Raw genomic sequence first — 21,521 nt, forward strand, 5'->3', positions numbered from 1 at the left:
ATGAAGTAGAGTAGCACTAAGAATTCTGATATGGACATAGGAATAGCCATATGCAAGCAGATCTATAGTCCATCCTACTGTAGCCTGGTATTCTGTCTGCCAGACTAAACTTGCTTCAGAGAGGTGAAAAAACCCTTCCATCATGCATTTCAGGCATCACTGATAAAAAGGAACACTTATCCACAGTTAACACACAAGATACTACAAAGTTTAGATTTCCTCTATATTAAATCTCAGGTGCCACCATAGGATAAATATGGGAAAGGCTGTCTTTTTAATGTCAGCCACTGTAATAATGCAGTGCATCACGAGGGAAAGTTTCTTCCTGATCTTAGCTGGTGATCACTATGTCCTGAGGTCTGAGGACAAATAGCCCTTGTAAAGCCTATCTTTACTAGTGTAGCGACTATGAATAAGTGAGATTTTTGTAGTACCAAATATGGGATAGCAGATTCTACAATGGACTATCAAACTTCCAATACTCAGGGCCTTTTAACCAGACAAATTCTACTGTCAGTTTAATATATGATATGATCCTGACTGGCAGAGGCAGCAGCAGAGAGATTAACTCTATGTAGAGACAATTCCTCAGCAGATGTAAGTTAGCTACATTAAAGACAATGGAGCTACACCTGTTGAGTATATGACCTGTATGCAGCGGCGGATTAATGATTTCGCTGCCCCAGGGCCTGAAATAATTGCCGCCTCCTCCCCTCCCCTCCGCCAGCATCTCCCGGCCCCCCCACTGCAGCTCGCCTGCACTCCGCCTCCTCCCCTGAGTGCACCGCCGGGTCCTGCTTCTCCCTGCTCCCTGCCAGTGCTTGTGCACGATACAGCTTTGTGAAGGAGAGGGGAAGAGGGGGGAAATGCGGCACGCTCAGGATAGGAGGCGGGGAAGGGGTGGAGTGGGGGCGGGGCCGGGGGCGGAGGGCATGAACCAGCACCGGGGGAAGCAGCCTCTGGTTGCTGTTATAAATTTGCCACCCCTGCAAATTTGCTGGACTAGACCTAGGCCTTGTTGGCCTAGGCATTAATACGCCGCTGCCTGTATGCTCTTAAGAGGTATTTTCCATCTCTAGTTTAGGATTTATAGATCACAATTTCACTAATGCTACAAGGTAAACAGCTTAATTAGGCTACATATAGAAATAAGCTCCAGACATGCATGGTAGTCATAGAAGAAAGTATTTTGTTATTACTCACTAAAACATACACCCTTATCCTAATAAAGGAGTTTTTTCCTGCAGTGGTTCACTACCTGTAGATGTGTTTTTCTTGATCTACTAATTGGTTGCCTGAAAATTAACCATACAAGTCTTTGAAGCACTATGGTCACTGCTATGTTATTAAAAGCATCTGTGCAAATCAGCCAGTCTCACTTCTTTTCATATGAAAGGGAAAAAAAAGTTAAAATGTTCTAACAAGCCCTTTGCATGACAGGCAACTGAACTGGCTATACTCCAAGCCCTCAAACAAACAAACAAACCACACAGCACACAATTCTGTGTTCCCAGCCCTGTGTCTGTTCCCTAGCCCTCCCCACTAACTAGTTCAGTATCTCACAGACCCCCATCTGTCCCAAAACCCAACCCCACATCCATTGTGTACACCCCATGCCTATCCTTGCTCCTCAGCACATCTCTGCTCTTCCTGAAGCTCTGGAAGTTCCTCCCACCTTCCAGGCCTGGGGAAGAGAATTCCAAGGAGGGGTTCTTCACCCCCACCTTTCAGATCTGGAGAGGTGGTGGATCCAAAGGGGGCCATTCAATCCCCCACTCTTCCCAGACTAAGCCTGCAGGGACAGAGAGGAGATGTGGGAGGAGCAGAAAAGTGCCAATCCATTACTCAAGAGAGGCGGGGGCAGAGCAGAGCCACTCTGAGTATATGAGCTCTTTCTGCTCCCTTCTCCCACGCAACCAAAAATGTGGTATGGGCTCTCCGAAGGACTCCGGAACTAGACAGCAATACAGTTGAAGATTGTAACTTGTACTCTCAATTACCTCTTGCACCAGACTGACCACATTAAGGAACAGCCACTGTAAATTACAATATAACTAAATACATCACTATCACTTTCAATTTAATTTTTTGTGGAATTGTAATGAACTGCTGACAAATATTAGGAGTATGTTAATAAATGGTTTGTGGTCCATATTTTTTTCTACTTTTCAAAAGTGTCCATGGCTTCAAGGTTGACAACCTGCGATTTATTGAATACTCTGCAGGTGGTTTCCAAATGACCTATTTTTGTCAAATGTCACATTTTACATATTACTGTGCAGTGTCACTAACCTTTGCTGTTAGCCTGCATAGACCTCAAGAATACTGTGTGGTGAGTGTAACGGAAAGATATTAAAATCTAGAGTCATGACCTGTTTAAACAGCATTGGCTTAAATAGCTATCCATATTTGGACCTTGTGAATTTACACTGTAGGATGAAACCTGCACTGTGATGTCATGTGGTGCCATCAGCTATACAGAAGTGTTTTGCCAACTGCTAAGTGGCACCTCCATTTATTTTCTCTTGTCTGCTAGTGTTTCTTTTAAAGGATAGGGGCCTGAGCCTGCTCTGAGTCTATGGCTGAGCTTTCCACTACCTTCAGTAGGTCCCAGGTGATTTTGCCCACCTAATGGTTGCTGAAGATCGTAAAATGTCTCAAAAAATACAAACGGGAACTGGCGTTGTACAGGTCATCATTATTGGCTTTGAAGAACAGGGATGGAGAATCAGTAACCGATCAAACAGAGTTGGAGGCAATTTGCAGGGATTTCTATACCCAGCTGTTTGCATCCCGTATAGACGTCCCAATGCCATCACTTCAACCAACCGATGAACACATACTCCTGGTTCTCATCAGTGAAGTCAGTCATGCAGCCCATCAAATGAAAGAGGGGAAGGCACCAGGCAAGGACATTCTGACAGCAGAAGTGCTTAAGGCAGGAGGTCAGGAACTTCGGAAAGCTCTCGCCCAAAGGTTCAACCTCTACTTGGAAATCCAGAAGATACCGTCCAGTTGGAAAGAGTCCAATACCATCTTGCTGCATAAGAAACTTGATCAAGAAAACCTAAAGAACTATCACCCGATCTGCGTGCTTTTGCATATCTATATGTTGTTCGCTAAAATAATAACAAATAGACAGTCGAGAAGCCTCGATGAACAGCAACCTAGAGAGCAGGCTGGCTTTTGAAGGAATTACAGCATGATAGACCACTCTAGTAGTTGGTTTAGAGTGAAGATGTGTTCAAGGCAATACAAATCCCCTTTGTGCATTGCCTTCATGGACTACGAGAAGGCGTTCAACAGTGTAGAGACTAATGCTGTTCTTGAAGCTCTTTCGGAACAGGGCATCGGTGCAAAATATATCACATTACTAAAGGAAGTGAACTCTGGCTGCAGCACAGACATATCACTGTTTGATACTCCCCTCTGCATCCCCATCAAGAAAGGTGTGAAACAAGTTTCACCAAAATTATTCACAGCCTGCCTTGAATTGGTTTTTCAATGAGCAGACTTGAAAGGCGGGATTAATATCAATGGCAAGCGGCTAAACCATCTCAGGTTCGCAGATGATATAGTGCTGATAGCTGAAAATACAGTCCAGTTTAAGAGAATGCTTAAAGAACTGAACGCGAAAAGTAGTCAAGTCAGATTAAAAATGAACCGTTCGAAAACAAAATACATGGGATCAGATGTTCTGCCAAGAACCCAAATAACTCTTGGAGGAGAGCAGATCCAAGAGGTTGATAAATACGTTTATTTGGGCCAGGAAGTCAACATGCGCCACGGTCAGAAAGGCAAACTGTCATGCAGAAAAAAAGCTGGATGGTGCGCATTTAATGACATCAAGGACCTCCTCCAAGGAAAGATCAGCAAAACAATTCATGCAAATCTTTTTAACTCAACCGTGTTGTTGAAAGCAGGCTCAGCAAAATGCGGTGGGTGGGACATGTGGTCCAACTCAGGAACAACAGATGGACCGCAGCTATAGCCAAGTGGAATCCATGAGAACAGAAATGGCCATGCGGTTGGCCTCCAAAGAGGTGGGATGATTTCCTAACAAGGAGATATGGACAAGCATGGCGAAGTATGGCCAGAGCGAGAGAAGATTGGAAGACGTATTGTGATCGGCTCAGTCTCAACTGATGAAGGACCGACAGTCTACGCAAAACCAAGATAGGTGGCATTGGTAGTCCTAACTTATGGATATCACTGTTGCCACTGAAACATCACTGACTCTAGCTGTTGAAATCAGGAGTGGTCTTAACATGTCCCCAAGCAATAAAGACATTTATAAGTTCCTTCATGGTCAGTTTAATATATACACACACATATGGATTTTTATAGCTTTGTAAGCTTATTGTTGACCTTCTGGGGTCAATCTTTTTAACTATCCAACTATTGATGTTAGTTTATTGTTCTAGCAAAGTTTATAAAACAGAAGATGTGGCACACTTATGAGATAGTCAGAAGAGGGCAGCCTTCTGTAAGAGGGCATCTTAATCAGACTCCAAGGGCATCTTCTGTAACAAGACACTGGCCCTGGCTCCAGGACCTAAAAGAGTACATACATTGCTGCCCATCAAAAATACTAAACTTGTATCACCTCTCACACTTTCAGAGTAAGAAGTTAAAAGGAACATATGAAAATCTCTCTAGATAGTGCATTTGAGGTAGAGAAGTATATTTCACCTTATCCAATACAGAATATAAGTACGTATGAGTTTATTACATTTGCACAAAGCAAACCAAGTCACTGAAAATGGCACGTTTTCCCAAATTCATTGACCCACCTGTAGAATCCCTTCAAATCTCTCATCCAATGTGTCCTCTAACTTCACATAGAGATGGAAATTTAAAATGAAAACTTGGTGGAGGGAGGGAAGTTAATTTAACTTTTAACATTTCTTAGATGTATCAGAAGTCTCAGTTGGGTAGTTCTATTAGATTTTTGTATGGATTCTTGTAAGATGATATATGGAAAAAGCTTTACTGAGTTCACTGCATGAGGCTCAAGAATATACAGACAATATGAATTTGAACTTTAATCTTGTTCTTTTTTGGAAAACTATTTTCAAAATCTTTAAGTAAACTATATATAATCTCTTGCAGGAGACAAGACTGAATACAAACCTATGATCCAATAACTATGTTTTGCTGATCTCAAAACATGAGTGCATGGCAGCATCAGGACTCCTGAACTGAGCCGTAACACTGCCAGATATCCCACAGTTGGATTTTGCAAGTGCCAGTTCCATCAAGCAAGTGTATAGGCTTATTGAAGACAAAAGTTTACAGTAAACATGGATGAGAAAGAATGATTAGAGTGCAGATGACAAAGGAAGAGAAAGATTACAATGTGGGGGTATAATGTAGGAGGAGAAGAATTACCACAGGCATGTTTTAATACAATAGGACAAGATTTTTCCAGCAGATGCAGGATGGTTTAGGCATATTTTTAAACAATATTCCTGGTAGTTAATCTCTCAACTCTGCTAGGGCCTCAACAAGATTCTAATGCCACCAACCAATCTTTGTGTGCTTATGTTCCACCCTTCCCCTCTGCTTAAAAGGAAATCAAGTGTATAGAGTACCAAATGCATTTCATATGATTTGTTAAAGGGATATTCTTCTCTTGATTTAGGAGCATCTCTCCTATTAACATTAAGAGGGAGTTGCACTCATACACTGAGAGAAGAATATTTGCTTCTGGGTTTGCTCTGTGCACATCACTGGGAATATGTTAACTTCCTGTACTTAGCCCCCCTACTAAAGGTAAAGTCAAGGCTGACACGTTCAGAAGATAAACCTCTAGCCATTATAAAAAAAAAAAATCCCCGTAATAAAACACACTACCCTTCAAAATGAGGGGGAAAGGCAGTGCTGAATTCTCAGCTACTCAGGTGAACAGACACACAAACAATATACCCCAGGCATTGGGCTAGTCTCAACTTCAGCTTTATAGATTTTGAGGCCGGAAGTGACCCATGTGATTATCTAATCTGACTGCCAGTATAACACAGGTCATAGGACTGCCTTGAAAATGTGCATGTGTGCACTTCATTGCCACAGTGCAGGCAGTAATCCTAATCCTATTCGATGAGAAGCAGAAAGCAAGAAAGCAAAGCGGAAGGTGTGATTGTTTCTAATCTCTAGAGTTTCTGTTATCCAGCCTCTTCTTTATACTGAAGTTTCAAGGCCTGAATAAAAATGGGACCCAGTTCTGAACTACCTCTGCTTTCAATTGTGTAAAGCCAAATCCCAGTTGACGGCAAAAGCCACCTTGGATGTTTCCCCACTTCTAGGGGCATGTACTCGTACCTTTATCAAAACAAACCAACACCCCACGTTTATTTGTGTGCAGTCCTCCTAAGGATTTTCCCACGTTGCAGCTGCTATTTTGAAAGAGCCGATAAGGTAATCACTACCAACTGAATGACTTAAAAATATAAAGTTGGGGAGAGAGGTTACATTTTAAACTGGTCAACCCATCATTTAAGCAACCGAGTTATGTTTCTGCCTACAGTCACAACAGTCTTTCCCCTGTTCTATCACACTGAATTGACTACAGTCTCCTCTCAATATGCCACACTCAGGGGACAAGGGGGAAGATAGTAAAAAAGAAAAAAAGAAAAAAAAAGTAAAGCTGCTAATAATTTCATCACTAGGTGGCTGCTGTTACATTGCTTCCCTGCTCTTTGTATCAGCATTTAGTCTGTGTTTGTGGTTGGTCCCAAAATTTCCCTGTGATGCATCAGATTAGCTTTCTCATTTGATTGTTTTAAATGGTGCAAAACACTGGTGTAGCAGGGACAGTGACATGACTGAACTCAACTGGGGATATAATCTCTTCCAAAGCGTGAGTCAAATTCATCTCCAGCAAAAGAAGCATGACGGAACCCTCCATTCATTCCACCCTACTCAGTGGCACCATTAGAGACGGTGACTCATGGCTGCAAGGATCCTTCCAAGTGATCAGTGGGCCTGTACACATGTTGCAGAAACTCCATCAATCTCAGTGGTATTGTGCCGGCTTATGCCATCATTCAAATTGGCCCACTTGGGTCAAGCAAGCTAGGCAACTCTAGAACCCACAGTTGATTATTACTTAAAAATAACAGAGCAGCATGAGCACATGGTGCATGCTATATGCACCTCCAGGTATTATGATACAGTGCGGTGCATGTTCTCTTGAAAAGCACATATTACCTGATGTGGCTGTGAGCTGGACCATCTGCTATATGAAGGAGTCTTGCTGGCTGTTGACCTCTGTAAAATAAAAATGCCATGCATTCAGCCAGAGTTCAGTATAAATATCCATACATGAACTTAATTAATGTCAGCAACTCAGATTTCTACAGAGAAAGAAAGGCAGCACTGTCAAGGGTTAGGGCATTGGCCTGAGACAAAGGAGACCTGGGTTTTAGTTCCAGCTTTGCCATTGACCTGCTGTGTGACCTTAGACAAGTGCCTTTGTGCTTCTGTTTCTCCTCGCAGCCTTTGTCTTGGCTATTTAGATTGCAAACTCTTGAGGACAATCTCTGTTTAAATAAGTGTGTTTACACTGCCTAGCATAACTGGGTCCCAGCCTTAGTTGGGGCTTCTAGACACTACTGTATCATAAAGAACAACAATGCAGAGTGGTCATCTTATTATGTAGCCTTATGCTTTATTTCCCGTTACCGCTCCATGTCTACCGACGCAGAAATGCTAAACCATGTCTAGTGTGACAAAGCTATAATATCTACCTAATAATCTGATTCCAGCCATACTCCTGCAGAAACGTCAGTATGTAATCTACATACACTGTAAAAAGCATACCAAGTCCTGTTTTATTCTTTGAGCTGTAAACTTAAATGCAATACTTGTGACATACAATAGTTAAGTGAAAAAAGAAAAGGAGTACTTGTGGCACCTTAGAGACTAACCAATTGATTTGAGCATAAGCTTTCGTGAGCTACAGCTCACTTCATCAGATGCATGCAGTGGAAAATACAGTGGGGAGATTTCTGAATGCATCCGATGAAGTGAGCTATAGCTCACAAAAGCTTATGCTCAAATAAATTGATTAGTCTCTAAGGTACCACAAGTACTCCTTTTTTTTTTTTTTTTTTGCAGATACAGACTAACACGGCTGCTACTCTGAAACCTGTCAATAGTTAAGTGAGATGGTGTACTAATTGCCACGGAGTTTAAAATTATTTGAAAAAGTATTACCTAACCAGCAAGTTGTCTGAGGTGATCTGGTCCTTATCTGATAAAATCATTCACCCAAAGACACTGTTAAAGGTCTCAAGTTTTCTACCAATTGTGATTATGTAGCAGCAAAGCTGTTCTCTCTTTATACTGCATTACACCGATCTTAAATGTTTTAATTCACAGGATCTAGTGAAAGTGACTCAATCCAGACTAGAGGTATGAGCTCAGGTTTGTTTTTTTCCAAACTACTATAGATGGGTTAATTTAGTGCTTTTGAAACTCAGGAACTAATTGCTTTTGCAGGTATGGTATAATGTAGGGAAGTGTTTTATCAGTGCATCACAATCCTAATCTAGACTCACCTGCTATTCTAACTCTGGAAGTTTTTTTCGGCAGAGTGTGATAATCATGCTGTTCTGTACTGGGACATTGATCCTCACAAATAAGAACTATATTTTCATACTTCCTGCACTAATGTTGGTACATAGGGCAGAAACTACAATTAGACTTATGTTATTTACACTTGAGACCTAGCTTGAATTCAGGTCTCCAGAAATGAAATATTAATTCACCAACACATCACATCACCAGCTAGGCTCGAACACAAGCTCAGATTTCTGAAGGGAACATGTATGGAAATTATAGATCAATGCGGAATTTGTAGTACAATACTCTCTTTGTAATTACAGAAATAAATGGTTTAATGCTTGTAACACTTGTGGACAGAATAAAGATGTTCTAGGATATAACCAATAGATTTACATTTATCATTATATATTCTAGAGTGATTGACTTTTCATTCTCACTAATGAGAAACAGAGTCAGTTGATTATGTTGCTGATTATTCCTTTTGATAAAAAAAAAAAGTCGTATTACAAGTTTAATAGCAATAATCTTGCTCCATGGGTTCTTAACAGATATCCTTAGATGGGCAGATATCCCAAAGATTCAATTTCTTTTTAAATATAAAGACTTCAAATTAAAAACAAACACACATTTTGCTTAAAAAACGCTTTTACAGAACTCAGAAGACAAGGAGAGAGAGAGACCTAGTGAGTCTCTCAATAGAAAGTTGAAAAATGAGACAATTACATTTCTCCAGAAGCTTATTTTATAATGAAACAAGTTGCTAGAAGCACCTTATGCTTTTCTTAATTAAAAGTACCTAGAAAGGCAAAAACTTATCAAAATAACTGTGTTCCTGCTGTCCAAATTTCTCAGTCAATAGCCAAGAGAATTATGGTTTTCCCATTTTCTTCAGTAGTGAATTTCTTTCATAATCAGTAACCGCCCCCAACCCACGTGTTTCATAATTCTGTTAGTAAAAAATAAAAAAATCTGCCCAGCACAAATATTAAGAAGAATCTACAACAGCGGCCTACTCTCCCAGACCCTTGTAAAGGGGCCTTAATGTAAATGAGAAAGAGCCTTAGATATAATCTGCAATGAGTGCAACATATCACTATTATTAACTCAGCATCTGTGTAACCCTTATCTGGTTTAATAAAACAAGTGTTGAGATGTGACGGAGAGACTGCTGAGACTCATCAAGCCCTCGGATCGCTACCCCTTCCTGCTTCTCCACGTGGGCACCAATGATACTGCCAAGAATGACCTTGAGCGGATCACTGCGGACTATGTGGCTCTAGGAAGAAGGATAAAGGAGCTGGAGGCGCAATTGGTGTTCTCGTCCATCCTCCCCGTGGAAGGAAAAGGCCTAGGTAGGGAGCGTCGAATCGTGGAAGTCAACGAATGGCTACGCAGGTGGTGTCGGAGAGAAGGCTTTGGATTCTTTGACCATGGGATGGTGTTCCATGAAGAAGGAGTGCTGGGCAGAGATGGGCTCCATCTTACGAAGAGAGGGAAGAGCATCTTTGCCAGCAGGCTGGCTAACCTAGTGAGGAGGGCTTTAAACTAGGTTCACCGGGGGAAGGAGACCAAAGCCCTGAGGTAAGTGGGAAAGCGGGATACCGGGAGGAAGCACAGGCAGGAATGTCTGTGAGGGGAGGGCTCCTGCCTCATACTGGGAATGAGGGGCGATCAACAGGTTATCTCAAGTGCTTATATACAAATGCACAAAGCCTTGGAAACAAGCAGGGGGAACTGGAGGTCCTGGTGATGTCAAGGAACTATGACGTGATCGGAATAACAGAGACTTGGTGGGATAACTCACATGACTGGAGTACTGTCATGGATGGTTATAAACTGTTCAGGAAGGACAGGCAGGGCAGAAAAGGTGGGGGAGTAACACTGTATGTAAGGGAGCAGTATGACTGCTCAGAGCTCCGGTACGAAACTGCAGAAAAACCTGAGTGTCTCTGGATTAAGTTTAGAAGTGTGTGCAACAAGAGTGATGTAGTGGTGGGAGTCTGCTATAGACCACCGGACCAGGGGGATGAGGTAGATGAGGCTTTCTTCCGGCAGCTCACGGAAGTTACTGGATCGCATGCCCTGATTCTCATGGGTGACTTTAATTTTCTTGATATCTGCTGGGAGAGCAATACAGCGGTGCATAGACAATCCAGGAAGTTTTTGGAAAGCGTAGGGGACAATTTCCTGGCACAAGTGCTAGAGGAGCCAACTAGGGGGGGCGCTTTTCTTGACCTGCTGCTCACAAACCGGGTAGAATTAGTGGGGGAAGCAAAAGTGGATGGGAATCTGGGAGGCAGTGACCATGAGTTGGTTGAGTTCAGGATCCTGACGCAGGGAAGAAAGGTAAGCAGCAGGATACGGACCCTGGACTTCAGGAAAGCAGACTTCGACTCCCTCAGGGAACAGATGGCCAGGATCCCCTGGGGGACTAACTTGAAGGGGAAAGGAGTCCAGGAGAGCTGGCTGTATTTTAAAGAATCCCTGTTGAGGTTACAGGGACAAACCATCTCAATGAGTCGAAAGAATAGTAAATATGGCAGGCGACCAGCTTGGCTTAATGGTGAAATCCTAGCGGATCTTAAACATAAAAAAGAGGCTTACAAGAAGTGGAAGATTGGACATATGACCAGGGAAGAGTATAAAAATATTGCTCGGGCATGTAGGAATGATATCAGGAGGGCCAAATCGCACCTGGAGCTGCAGCTAGCCAGAGATGTCAAGAGTAACAAGAAGGGTTTCTTCAGGTATGTTGGCAACAAGAAGAAAGCCAAGGAAAGTGTGGGCCCCTTACTGAATGAGGGAGGCAACCTAGTGACAGAGGATGTGGAAAAAGCTAATGTACTCAATGCTTTTTTTGCCTCTGTTTTCACTAACAAGGTCAGCTCCCAGACTGCTGCGCTGGGCATCGCAAAATGGGGAAGAGATGGCCAGCCCTCTGTGGAGATAGAGGTGGTTAGGGACTATTTAGAAAAGCTGGACGTGCACAAGTCCATGGGGCCAGACGAGTTGCATCCGAGAGTGCTGAAGGAATTGGCAGCTGTGATTGCAGAGCCATTGGCCATTATCTTTGAAAACTCGTGGCGAACGGGGGAAGTCCCGGATGACTGGAAAAAGGCTAATGTAGTGCCAATCTTTAAAAAAGGGAAGAAGGAGGATCCTGGGAACTACAGGCCAGTCAGCCTCACCTCAGTCCCTGGAAAAATCATGGAGCAGGTCCTCAAAGAATCAATCCTGAAGCACTTGCATGAGAGGAAAGTGATTAGGAACAGCCAGCATGGATTCACCAAGGGAAGGTCATGCCTGACTAATCTAATCGCCTTTTATGATGAGATTACTGGTTCTGTGGATGAAGGGAAAGCAGTGGATGTATTGTTTCTTGACTTTAGCAAAGCTTTTGACACGGTCTCCCACAGTATTCTTGTCAGCAAATTAAGGAAGTATGGGCTGGAAGAATGCACTATAAGGTGGGTAGAAAGCTGGCTAGATTGTCGGGCTCAACGGGTAGTTATCAATGGTTCCATGTCTAGTTGGCAGCCGGTATCAAGTGGAGTGCCCCAAGGGTCAGTCCTGGGGCCGGTTTTGTTCAATATCTTCATAAATGATCTGGAGGATGGTGTGGATTGCACTCTCAGCAAATTTGCGGATGATACTAAACTGGGAGGAGTGGTAGATATGCTGGAGGGGAGGGATAGGATACAGAAGGACCTAGACAAATTGGAGGATTGGGCCAAAAGAAATCTGATGAGGTTCAATAAGGATAAGTGCAGGGTCCTGCACTTAGGATGGAAGAACCGAATGCACCGCTACAGACTAGGGACCGAATGGCTAGGCAGCAGTTCTGCGGAAAAGGACCTAGGGGTGACAGTGGACGAGAAGCTGGATAGGAGTCAGCAGTGTGCCCTTGTTGCCAAGAAGGCCAATGGCATTTTGGGATGTATAAGTAGGGGCATAGCGAGCAGATCGAGGGACGTGATCGTTCCCCTCTATTCGACATTGGTGAGGCCTCATCTGGAGTACTGTGTCCAGTTTTGGGCCCCACACTTCAAGAAGGATGTGGATAAATTGGAGAGAGTCCAGTGAAGGGCAACAAAAATGATTAGGGGTCTGGAACACATGACTTATGAGGAGAGGCTGAGGGAGCTGGGATTGTTTAGCCTGCAGAAGAGAAGAATGAGGGGGGATTTGATAGCTGCTTTCAACTACCTGAAAGGGGGTTCCAAAGAGGATGGCTCTAGACTGTTCTCAATGGTAGCAGATGACAGAACGAGGAGTAATGGTCTCAAGCTGCAGTGGGGGAGGTTTAGATTGGATATTAGGAAAAACTTTTTCACTAAGAGGGTGGTGAAACACTGGAATGCGTTACCTAGGGAGGTGGTAGAATCTCCTTCCTTAGAGGTTTTTAAGGTCAGGCTTGACAAAGCCCTGGCTGGGATGATTTAACTGGGATTTGGTCCTGCTTCGAGCAGGGGGTTGGACTAGATGACCTTCTGGGGTCCCTTCCAACCCTTATATTCTATGATTCTATGAAAGGGTCAATTTATGAGATATTGTGTAAGGCCATCAGAATACAAAAGGATACTTAAAATAGAGTGGGTGAGAAGCTCTCAGACAGAATGAACAGAACCAAAGTGTTCTGCAGGACCATGTTGATTCCATCAAAATTTTCAACAGAAATCAGGCACGCCCAACTCCTTGGGAATCAAGAAAGAGACTCCACAGCAGATAGTTTTGTAAGGCCTGACTGATATTCACTTTCAAGTACCCACAGAGAACCCAGGTGCCACAGGAGACATTTGTAGGGCAGATTGCATTCCCCAGTAGTTGTCTCACTAATTAATGAATTGCAGCACTGAGTACCTAGGCCCAAGATCAGAATCTGGATCTATACCTCTAACTCACCAGCACTTTGTGTATGCACCTATCACAAGGAAGAAGACTAACAGAGGAGAACATGGGGATACTTCCTGCTGCTTTGTTAGCAATTGTAGCAGCACTTAACCTGTCTGGCATTAGTCCCATCTGCTGCCTCAGTTTCTCCTTCTTCAGGGCAGAAAGCTTCACCTTGTGGGAATTTTCTTCAGCAACTCTCCTCTTCTGGGAAGTTAACAAACACCAACATTCAAAGCCTTCTCACCTTCTGCCTCAGGCTCAGTTAGTTCTTTGTCAGGGATTCCCCTTCCCTCCAGGTTCAAAGTCCTTTGCAGGCCTTCTCAACCAGCAGACTCCTAATCGCTGCAGGTCCTTCAGCAGAGGCTCTCTTATCAGTAGGCTCTTGCTTCTTGCTGGTTTTCTCTCTCAGGCATTCTGCATTATATCTAGGCGCTCTTAGCTCTCTTCCCCTAAACCCCAACTTTCCTTCTATTCCCACCAGGCTGCCTGCCCAAGCCTATAACTAGGAGCTAAGGGGAAAAAATGTCTAGGTTAATTCAGGCTGTCCTTATGTTCCCCAGCTGGCCTGGTTTGTAATCACATGTTCTTCCTCCCCTCCCCTTACTCACCTGTGGGAGTGAATGGGCTAAGCATGACAGCTGCAGACAAATCCCTGTCCCTCTTAGAGGGCTAGTTCATCCTATGGCAGGAACTAAATTAGTGTTGAAACCTTCAGAAAAGCATGATGATTTGCAATGTAAACAGTAGCTCTGAAAGCAAGGAAAACTGCCAACTGCACATTTGTTTTCATTGTCTAAGCTAGAAGTCATTGGCAAAATATATGCTGAGAAAACCAGGCATTATTTAGATATCCAGACAGTAGCTCATTTGAAGGCGTAAAGGATGATGTAGGAGTACTGGTAGTTTCAGGTAGAAAATGTGTTTTAAACCTAGAGCCACAGCAAAGCCTAGATGTGACAAGTGCTGATGAAACTTTAGGCCTACTCCAAAGCGCTTCAAAGCTCAGTGACAGAAGGGGGGAAAATGCTTTTCACAGCAACAAAGTGGCACAGATGAAAGGAGAGCAAACAATGCAGTATCTACACAGCTCACAGGAAAACAGTGTTTGACCAGTAGAGTCACTTTTTTGAACAAAAGTGCTTATTGAAGCAAGAAGTAATAGGACTAGCTCGGTTCCAGTGTCTACCACATGTCAGACAAACACATGCAAGTTTGGATGTGGTCCTAAAAGAGGGCCCAGGTAACACAGGATAATCTATGGGTATGGTAATAGTGTGAGTCCATCAATGACTACAGATTGAAGACTTTATATGTTATGTTTGATTCATGTTTGAACCCATTGGAGCTGGTTACAGCTTTTCAAATTTCAACATAATGCCAAATTTCAAAAAAGAAATAAGAAGAAAAGGGGAGAATTTTTTTGCCAGACTGCAAGTTGAAATTTTTCAAATTATAAAATTGACAAAATTCTAAAATGCAAAAAGGTAAAAATTTAGAATTTATTTTTTTGCAGTTTTCAATCAGCTAATTAATGTAACATTTTCTGACATGGGTATCCTCATAATAAAAGCATACATTACTGGTAGGAAGAACAACATACAGTCAAACCTAGGCAATTTGCCATCTCCTAGGTTTTAAAGTGTTATTATCACTGTGACACTGACAGACCAGCTCAGGCCATGGCCATAGGCCAATTCACTTCTGTGTGAATATCAAAGAAATGTTAAGTGTATTAGTGTGTTGTCAAGGTTCCTCCCCCACTCTGAACTCTAGGGTACAGATGTGGGGACCTGCATGAAAAACCTCCTAAGCTTATCTTTACCAGCTTAGGTCAAAACTTCCCCAAGGTACAAAATATTCCACCCGTTGTCCTTGGACTGGCCGCTACCACCACCAAACTAATACTGGTTACTGGGAAAGAGCTGTTTGGACGCGTCCTTCCCCCCAAAATACTTCCCAAAACCTTGCACCCCACTTCCTGGACAAGGTTTGGTAAAAAGCCTCACCAATTTGCCTAGGTGACTACAGACCCAGACCCTTGGATCTTAAGAACAATGAACAATCCTCCCAACACTTGCACCCCCCCCCTTTCCTGGGAAATGTTGGATAAAAAGCCTCACCAATTTGCATAGGTGACCACAGACCCAAACCCTTGGATCTGAGAACAATGAAAAAGCATTCAGTTTTCTTACAAGAAGACTTTTAATAAAAATAGAAGTAAATAGAAATAAAGAAATCCCCCCTGTAAAATCAGGATGGTAGATATCTTACAGGGTAATTAGATTCAAAAACATAGAGAACCCCTCTAGGCAAAACCTTAAGTTACAAAAAAGATACACAGACAGAAATAGTTATTCTATTCAGCACAGTTCTTTTCTCAGCCATTTAAAGAAATCATAATCTAACACGTACCTAGCTAGATTACTTACTAAAAGTTCTAAGACTCCATTCCTGGTCTATCCCCGGTAAAGACCAGCATATAGACAGACTATAGACAGACACACAGACCCTCTGTTTCTCTCCCTCCTCCCAGCTTTTGAAAGTATCTTGTCTCCTCATTGGTCATTTTGGTCAGGTGCCAGCGAGGTTACCTTTAGCTTCTTAACCCTTTACAGGTGAGAGGAGCTTTCCCCTGGCCAGGAGGGATTTCAAAGGGGTTTACCCTTCCCTTTATATTTATGACATGTGTATTTAAGTTAATTCACTCATATGCTAATAGAATTCAAAGGTGTGTCGAAAGATATTTAGCTTAATCAGGCCAATTCACTTGTGTGTTAGGATAGTTCTGGGGTGCCCAACCTACAGCCTGCAGGCGGTACATGGCATTTCATAAGGCCCACAGCCTGCTTCAACACAATATACTATCTGCCAATTCATTAGCATTTTTGTCGTCACGTTTACATCATTTTAGTTTATACATCTGTGTAAACAGACAATACTGTACATAGAAATAACCTATCTAAATACATAGGAAACAAGCTGAACTTAAAATATAAAATCAATACATGAGACTTTAAATCTTATTAAAATACGTAGAATTTGTTTGGCCCACACAGGGTTGTGCTTAGGTTTATGTGGTCCTCCTGTGTAATAAGGTTCGGCACCACTGATACAGTTCAAAGGAAATATTAATGGTACTCTTGTCACTTATCTATAACCTATTGGTTGCTATTGCACTACATTATGTATGTCCCTGTAATTAGATAACCCTAGATCAAAATGTGTGTTAGTGTTAAGATGAGAAGATGTTTGATGTGAAAACTAATGAAAGATTGTTTGCTGTTACATTGTGTATACTCGTGTAATTACATTTACGTTGTGTCTATCCCTGTAACTAAATTACCCATCAAATGTGATTGGAGCCTTGGAAATGTGAATGAAGAAGAGTGCTAACTGTGACACCCTGTCACACGAACCTCAGAGCAAGGGCCATTGAGTTCAACAACGGGAATTCATAGACTTAATTGCAGGTGTAGACATGGCCTATGTCGACAAACCTTTTGTTAGTCAGGGGTGTGGAAAAAACACGCCCCTGAGTGACATGAGTTTTGCGGGCATAAGTGCTCATGTGCATAGTGCTATGTTGGTGGGAGATGTTCTCCCGCCGACATAGCTACCGCCACTCATTAAGCTGGTTTTATTATGTCAGTGGGAGAACTCTCTTCCATCCGCATAACATGGCTACACGAGTGCTCTTACAGCAGCACAGCTGTATTGGTATGCCACTATAAACTTGTAAGTGTAGAAATGGCCTCAGTCTGCACTTCGTACTCATTGTCATCAAAGGAAAAGCCCACATGGATAAAGACACTGTTCAGATAGTTTTCTGGAAAAGAAGCTATAAATATTGACTCAAGGAACAATCCTGTATCTCTGGATTCTTTGGATTCCAACAAGTTGGAAATACTGAATGAGTAGACAGAGATCCCCAAAATTATTCTGAGTACCTTGAGAGACTTTTGGAAACTGGCAATTTATTACACCTCTGCTATCATTTTGGACTTACAAACTTTGACTCATTTTACCTGCTATTTTACCTGCTTTAACCTCTCAATAACTCTCATTTCTTTTTTGTAGCTAATAAATTTTAGTTAGTTTATTAGAGAATTGGCTACCAGCATTGTCTTTGGTGTAAGATCCCCAGTACCAACTGATCTGGGGTAAATAACTGATTCTTTGGGATAGGGAGTAATCTGACATTGTGTGATTTTAGGTTTAAATAATCTTTTCTCACAAAGACCAGTTTCTCTGGGTGGCAAGATAGGCCGGAGAGCCAAAGGGGATTGTCTGTGACTCCATAGTAATACTGGTATGATGATTCAGGAGTGCACATTTGTTACTAGCTTGGTGAAATCTAATTATAGAATATACTACCCACTTGGAGTGTCTGCTCTATTTTCTGACAGTCTGCCCTAAGATACAACCGCATTTGCTCCAATCCCTGAGACAGAGACAAACACCTATAGGATCTCTATCAAGTGTTCTTACAACTACAATACCCACCTGGCGAAGTGAAGAAACAGATTAACAGAGCCAAGGGTACCCAGAGGTCACCTACTACAGGACAGGCCCAACAAAGAAAGTAACAGAACGCCACCAGCCATTACCTATAACCCCCAACTAAAACCTCTCCAACGCATCATCAAGGATCTACAACCTATCCTGAAGGACGATCCCTCACTCTCACAGATCTGGGAGACAGGCCAGTCATTGCTTACAGACAGCTCCCCAACCTGAAACAAACTCACCTGCAACTACATACCACACAACAGAAACACTAACCCAGGAACCTATCCTTGCAACAAACTGCGTTGCCAACTCTGTCCGCATATCTATCCAAGGGAGACCATCATAGTACCTAACCACATCAGCCACACCATCAGGGCTTCATTCACCTGCCTATCTATCAGTGTGATATATGTCATCATGTGCCAGCAATGCCCCTCTGCCATGTACATTGGCCAAACTGGACAGTCTCTACACAAAAGAATAAATGGACACAAATCAGACATCAAGAATTGTAACATTCAAAAACCAGTAGGAGGGCACTTCAATCTCCCTGGACACTCAATAACAGACTTAAAGGTGGCAATTCTTCAACAAAAAAACCTTCAAAAACAGACTTCAACGAGAAACTGCAGAACTGGAATTAATTTGCTAACTTGACACCACCAAATTAGGCCTGAATAAAGACTGGGAGTGGCTGGGTCACTACAAAAAATAATTTTCTCTCTGTTGATACTCACACCTTCCCATCAACTGTTGGAAATGGGCCACATCCACCCTAATTAAATTGGCCTCATTAGCACTGACCCCCCACTCGGTAAGGCAACTCCCATCTTTTCATGTGCTGTGTATTTATACTTGCCTACTGTATTTTCCACTCCATGCATCTGATGAAGTGGGTTATAGCCCACACAAGCTTATGCCCAAATAAATTTTAGTGTCTAAGGTGCCACAAAGACTTCTTGTTGTTTTTGCTGATACAGACAAACACGGCTACCCCTCTGAAACCTGCCCTAAGATTGGCACTCACATTTATGAGCTTCTCCAGACAGTATGACAGCCATCAGAAAAGCAACTATGCAACAGTGGTACCTTCTTATTCAATAAATCTTTTCCCAGTGTGTGTTTAGTCATATTTGCTTACTTCAGTGGCAGAAATAATTTTTACTGCTTCTTACTTTTGGAAGACCTAAAGGGCAAATCTACACTTAAACTCTGCATTAGCACAGCTGCACCAATGCAGCTATGCCACTGTAGCATTTAAGTGAAGACGCTCCTATGCCGATGGGACAGCTTCTCCTGTTGGTGTAATTAATCCATCTCCCCAATAGGTGGCAGCTATGTCAACAGAAGAAGTTCTCCTGTTGACATAGCACCATCTACTTGGGGGGGTTTGGTCAGTATAACTATGTTGCTTAGGGGTGTCGATTTTTCACATCGCTGAGTAGCAGTTTTACCGATATAGGTCTGTAGTGCAGACCTGGCTGACGAGCCAATATAACTAAGCGGGAAGAGCTGGATACTTTCCCAGGTCATCTGTGATTAACAGAATTGCTAACTAAGGGCATGATTTCCCTGCTCGGCAGTTCGGACTAAGGGGATGTGAACAGCAGCCCACACCAAAGCGCTGCACTGTAACTCCTTGATGTGGATGCTGTGGGCATGCACTTAAAGGTATCAAGTGTGAAATCATAACTTTACTAGACCCTAAAAATCACAGACTGAATAGAGACACTGGATTTATGGCTTATTACAACAATTTATAACCCACTTACAATTCCCCTGTGCCTTCCTTTCCTCCCTATGACTGGAGGAGTGTCAACAGGTCACTTTACCCTGAATGGTCCCTCAAAATAGGTGTTCACTACTTATGCTAAATAATCTATTCCACCCTGTATTTAGCAGTGACACCCCGAGTTAGTTTCCCAGACCTGAAAAAGAGCTCTGTGTAAGCTTAAAAGCTTCTCTCTCTCACCAACAGAATTTGGTCCAGTAAAAGATATTACCTCACCCACTTTGTCTCTCTAATATCCTGGGACCAATACACCAACACTGCATGCAAAAGAATGAATAAGAATTTCAGGATCTGGACAATTATTTACAACTGGCTCAGAAATCAGAATTAATTGTAACCCATGCAATACATATATACTTGTTTTATTTGTAATTCCCATAGATTTTCCATGCATTACCCACTGAATTCAAGAGCTCTCTTGCTGAACAGCAGAATAGTGACTTGTAGCAACATTGTAACAGTTTTAGGCATAAAGCTTGCTTCTGTGAGAACCTTCTTCAGACAAGCTAAATGTTTTGAACTTCTATTGCTTATGGTAGGAAGAACCAATAAAGTCATGCTAAAAAGACACAATTATTCAAAAGCTATTTGCTGACAAACACAGTCTTGTTGGTTAACTTGCTTCTTATTTTGTTTGGTGGCTTCTACAGCTGGAGTTTAAAGACAGAAACAAACAAATTAAAAACAAAAAACAAAAAAACACTTGTCGAGCACTATAATTTCCCTTTCCAGTTATGGCAGAAAAAAGGGATTATTGGGTGAAATCCTGGCCCCACTGAAATCAATGGTAATTTTGCTATTAACTTCAATAGAGCTAGGATTCAACCCATGGACTACATCAACTCTTTTTACAGTAGTGTCTAAAAAACAAGTTATTCACTTCTATTAGACATGAAATAAAAGAGGTGACCATCTAGCTACACTTGTTAGATCACATCTCATCCAAATAAAAAAAAATGGCAGACAAAAAATGGTTTCCTTCATCCAACAGAACTAACAAATGTCCATAATTTACAAAGTCTTTAGAAAACAGTATAATCCTCATAAGTAACCAAGAAGATCAGTTTATCCTTGCTTCCTGGTCTAGCCCTAGAGGTCCTAACTTTGTTGTTTCCTACCTGGATTGTCTCCCACTTGGGAGTCCTACCCCAGCCTCCTCTTTATGGGCCTGATCCAAAGCCCAAAACTCCACTGACCTCAACAGGCTTTGAAGCAGGGCCCCTTTATTATCTTCTTCATTGCCTATCTTAGTGTGACATATGTACCCCCATCATAAGTTCTCTATGGGCTTACTATTCCCCCATGAGCCTGAGTTCATCCCTTTGCCATTCTTCTGCCTCCACCTCCCCCTCCTCCCCCATACACACACTAAAACATCCCTTTAAAGGGCCAAAATCTGCAAGGCCAAAGTTTGAAGTTTGTGAACAAACCCATTTTGGAGACAGGATGAATGAAAACAAGTTACGAACTCTTTCAAAAAGTCCATGATAGTTTTAAGCACCATAGATTTAAAATTCATTTCCTGGTTTCCCCCTATTCCCCACAAAATAATTGCCATGAAAAAAAATCTACCTTGGAAGGAGTAGCAGCATGAGGAATTTCCAGGGAACGGTTTTCTTCTTTGGAAGTTGGGGGCAAGGACAAGGGTTGAAAATTGGACCTGTATTGGGAACATGGACTTGAAAATTGGACTTTTAATTTCAGCCTAACTATGGAGCAGGTACTGCTAACCCCATAATGGTCATTACTGAGCATTCAG

The 21,521-nt window shown here is 42.3% G+C and overlaps 1 protein-coding gene across 2 annotated transcripts in view; it reads right to left on the minus strand.

Annotated features, from left to right (window-relative positions):
* LOC125631634 (RNA-binding motif, single-stranded-interacting protein 3) overlaps positions 1–21,521 on the minus strand; it is a 1,082,196-nt gene that overhangs the window by 749,547 nt on the left and 311,128 nt on the right. Inside the window, exon 10 of one of the 2 annotated variants that reach the window (XM_048838637.2) lies at positions 7,210–7,269. The exons of the other annotated variant lie outside the window; for it this stretch is intronic. Coding sequence (XP_048694594.2) covers positions 7,210–7,269 — 60 coding nt within the window. The remainder of the gene's footprint in view (positions 1–7,209; positions 7,270–21,521) is intronic. 2 annotated transcript variants of the gene reach the window in all.

The sequence above is a fragment of the Caretta caretta genome, chromosome 2 (genome assembly GCF_965140235.1).
Source record: "Caretta caretta isolate rCarCar2 chromosome 2, rCarCar1.hap1, whole genome shotgun sequence".
NCBI lineage: Eukaryota > Metazoa > Chordata > Testudines > Cheloniidae > Caretta > Caretta caretta.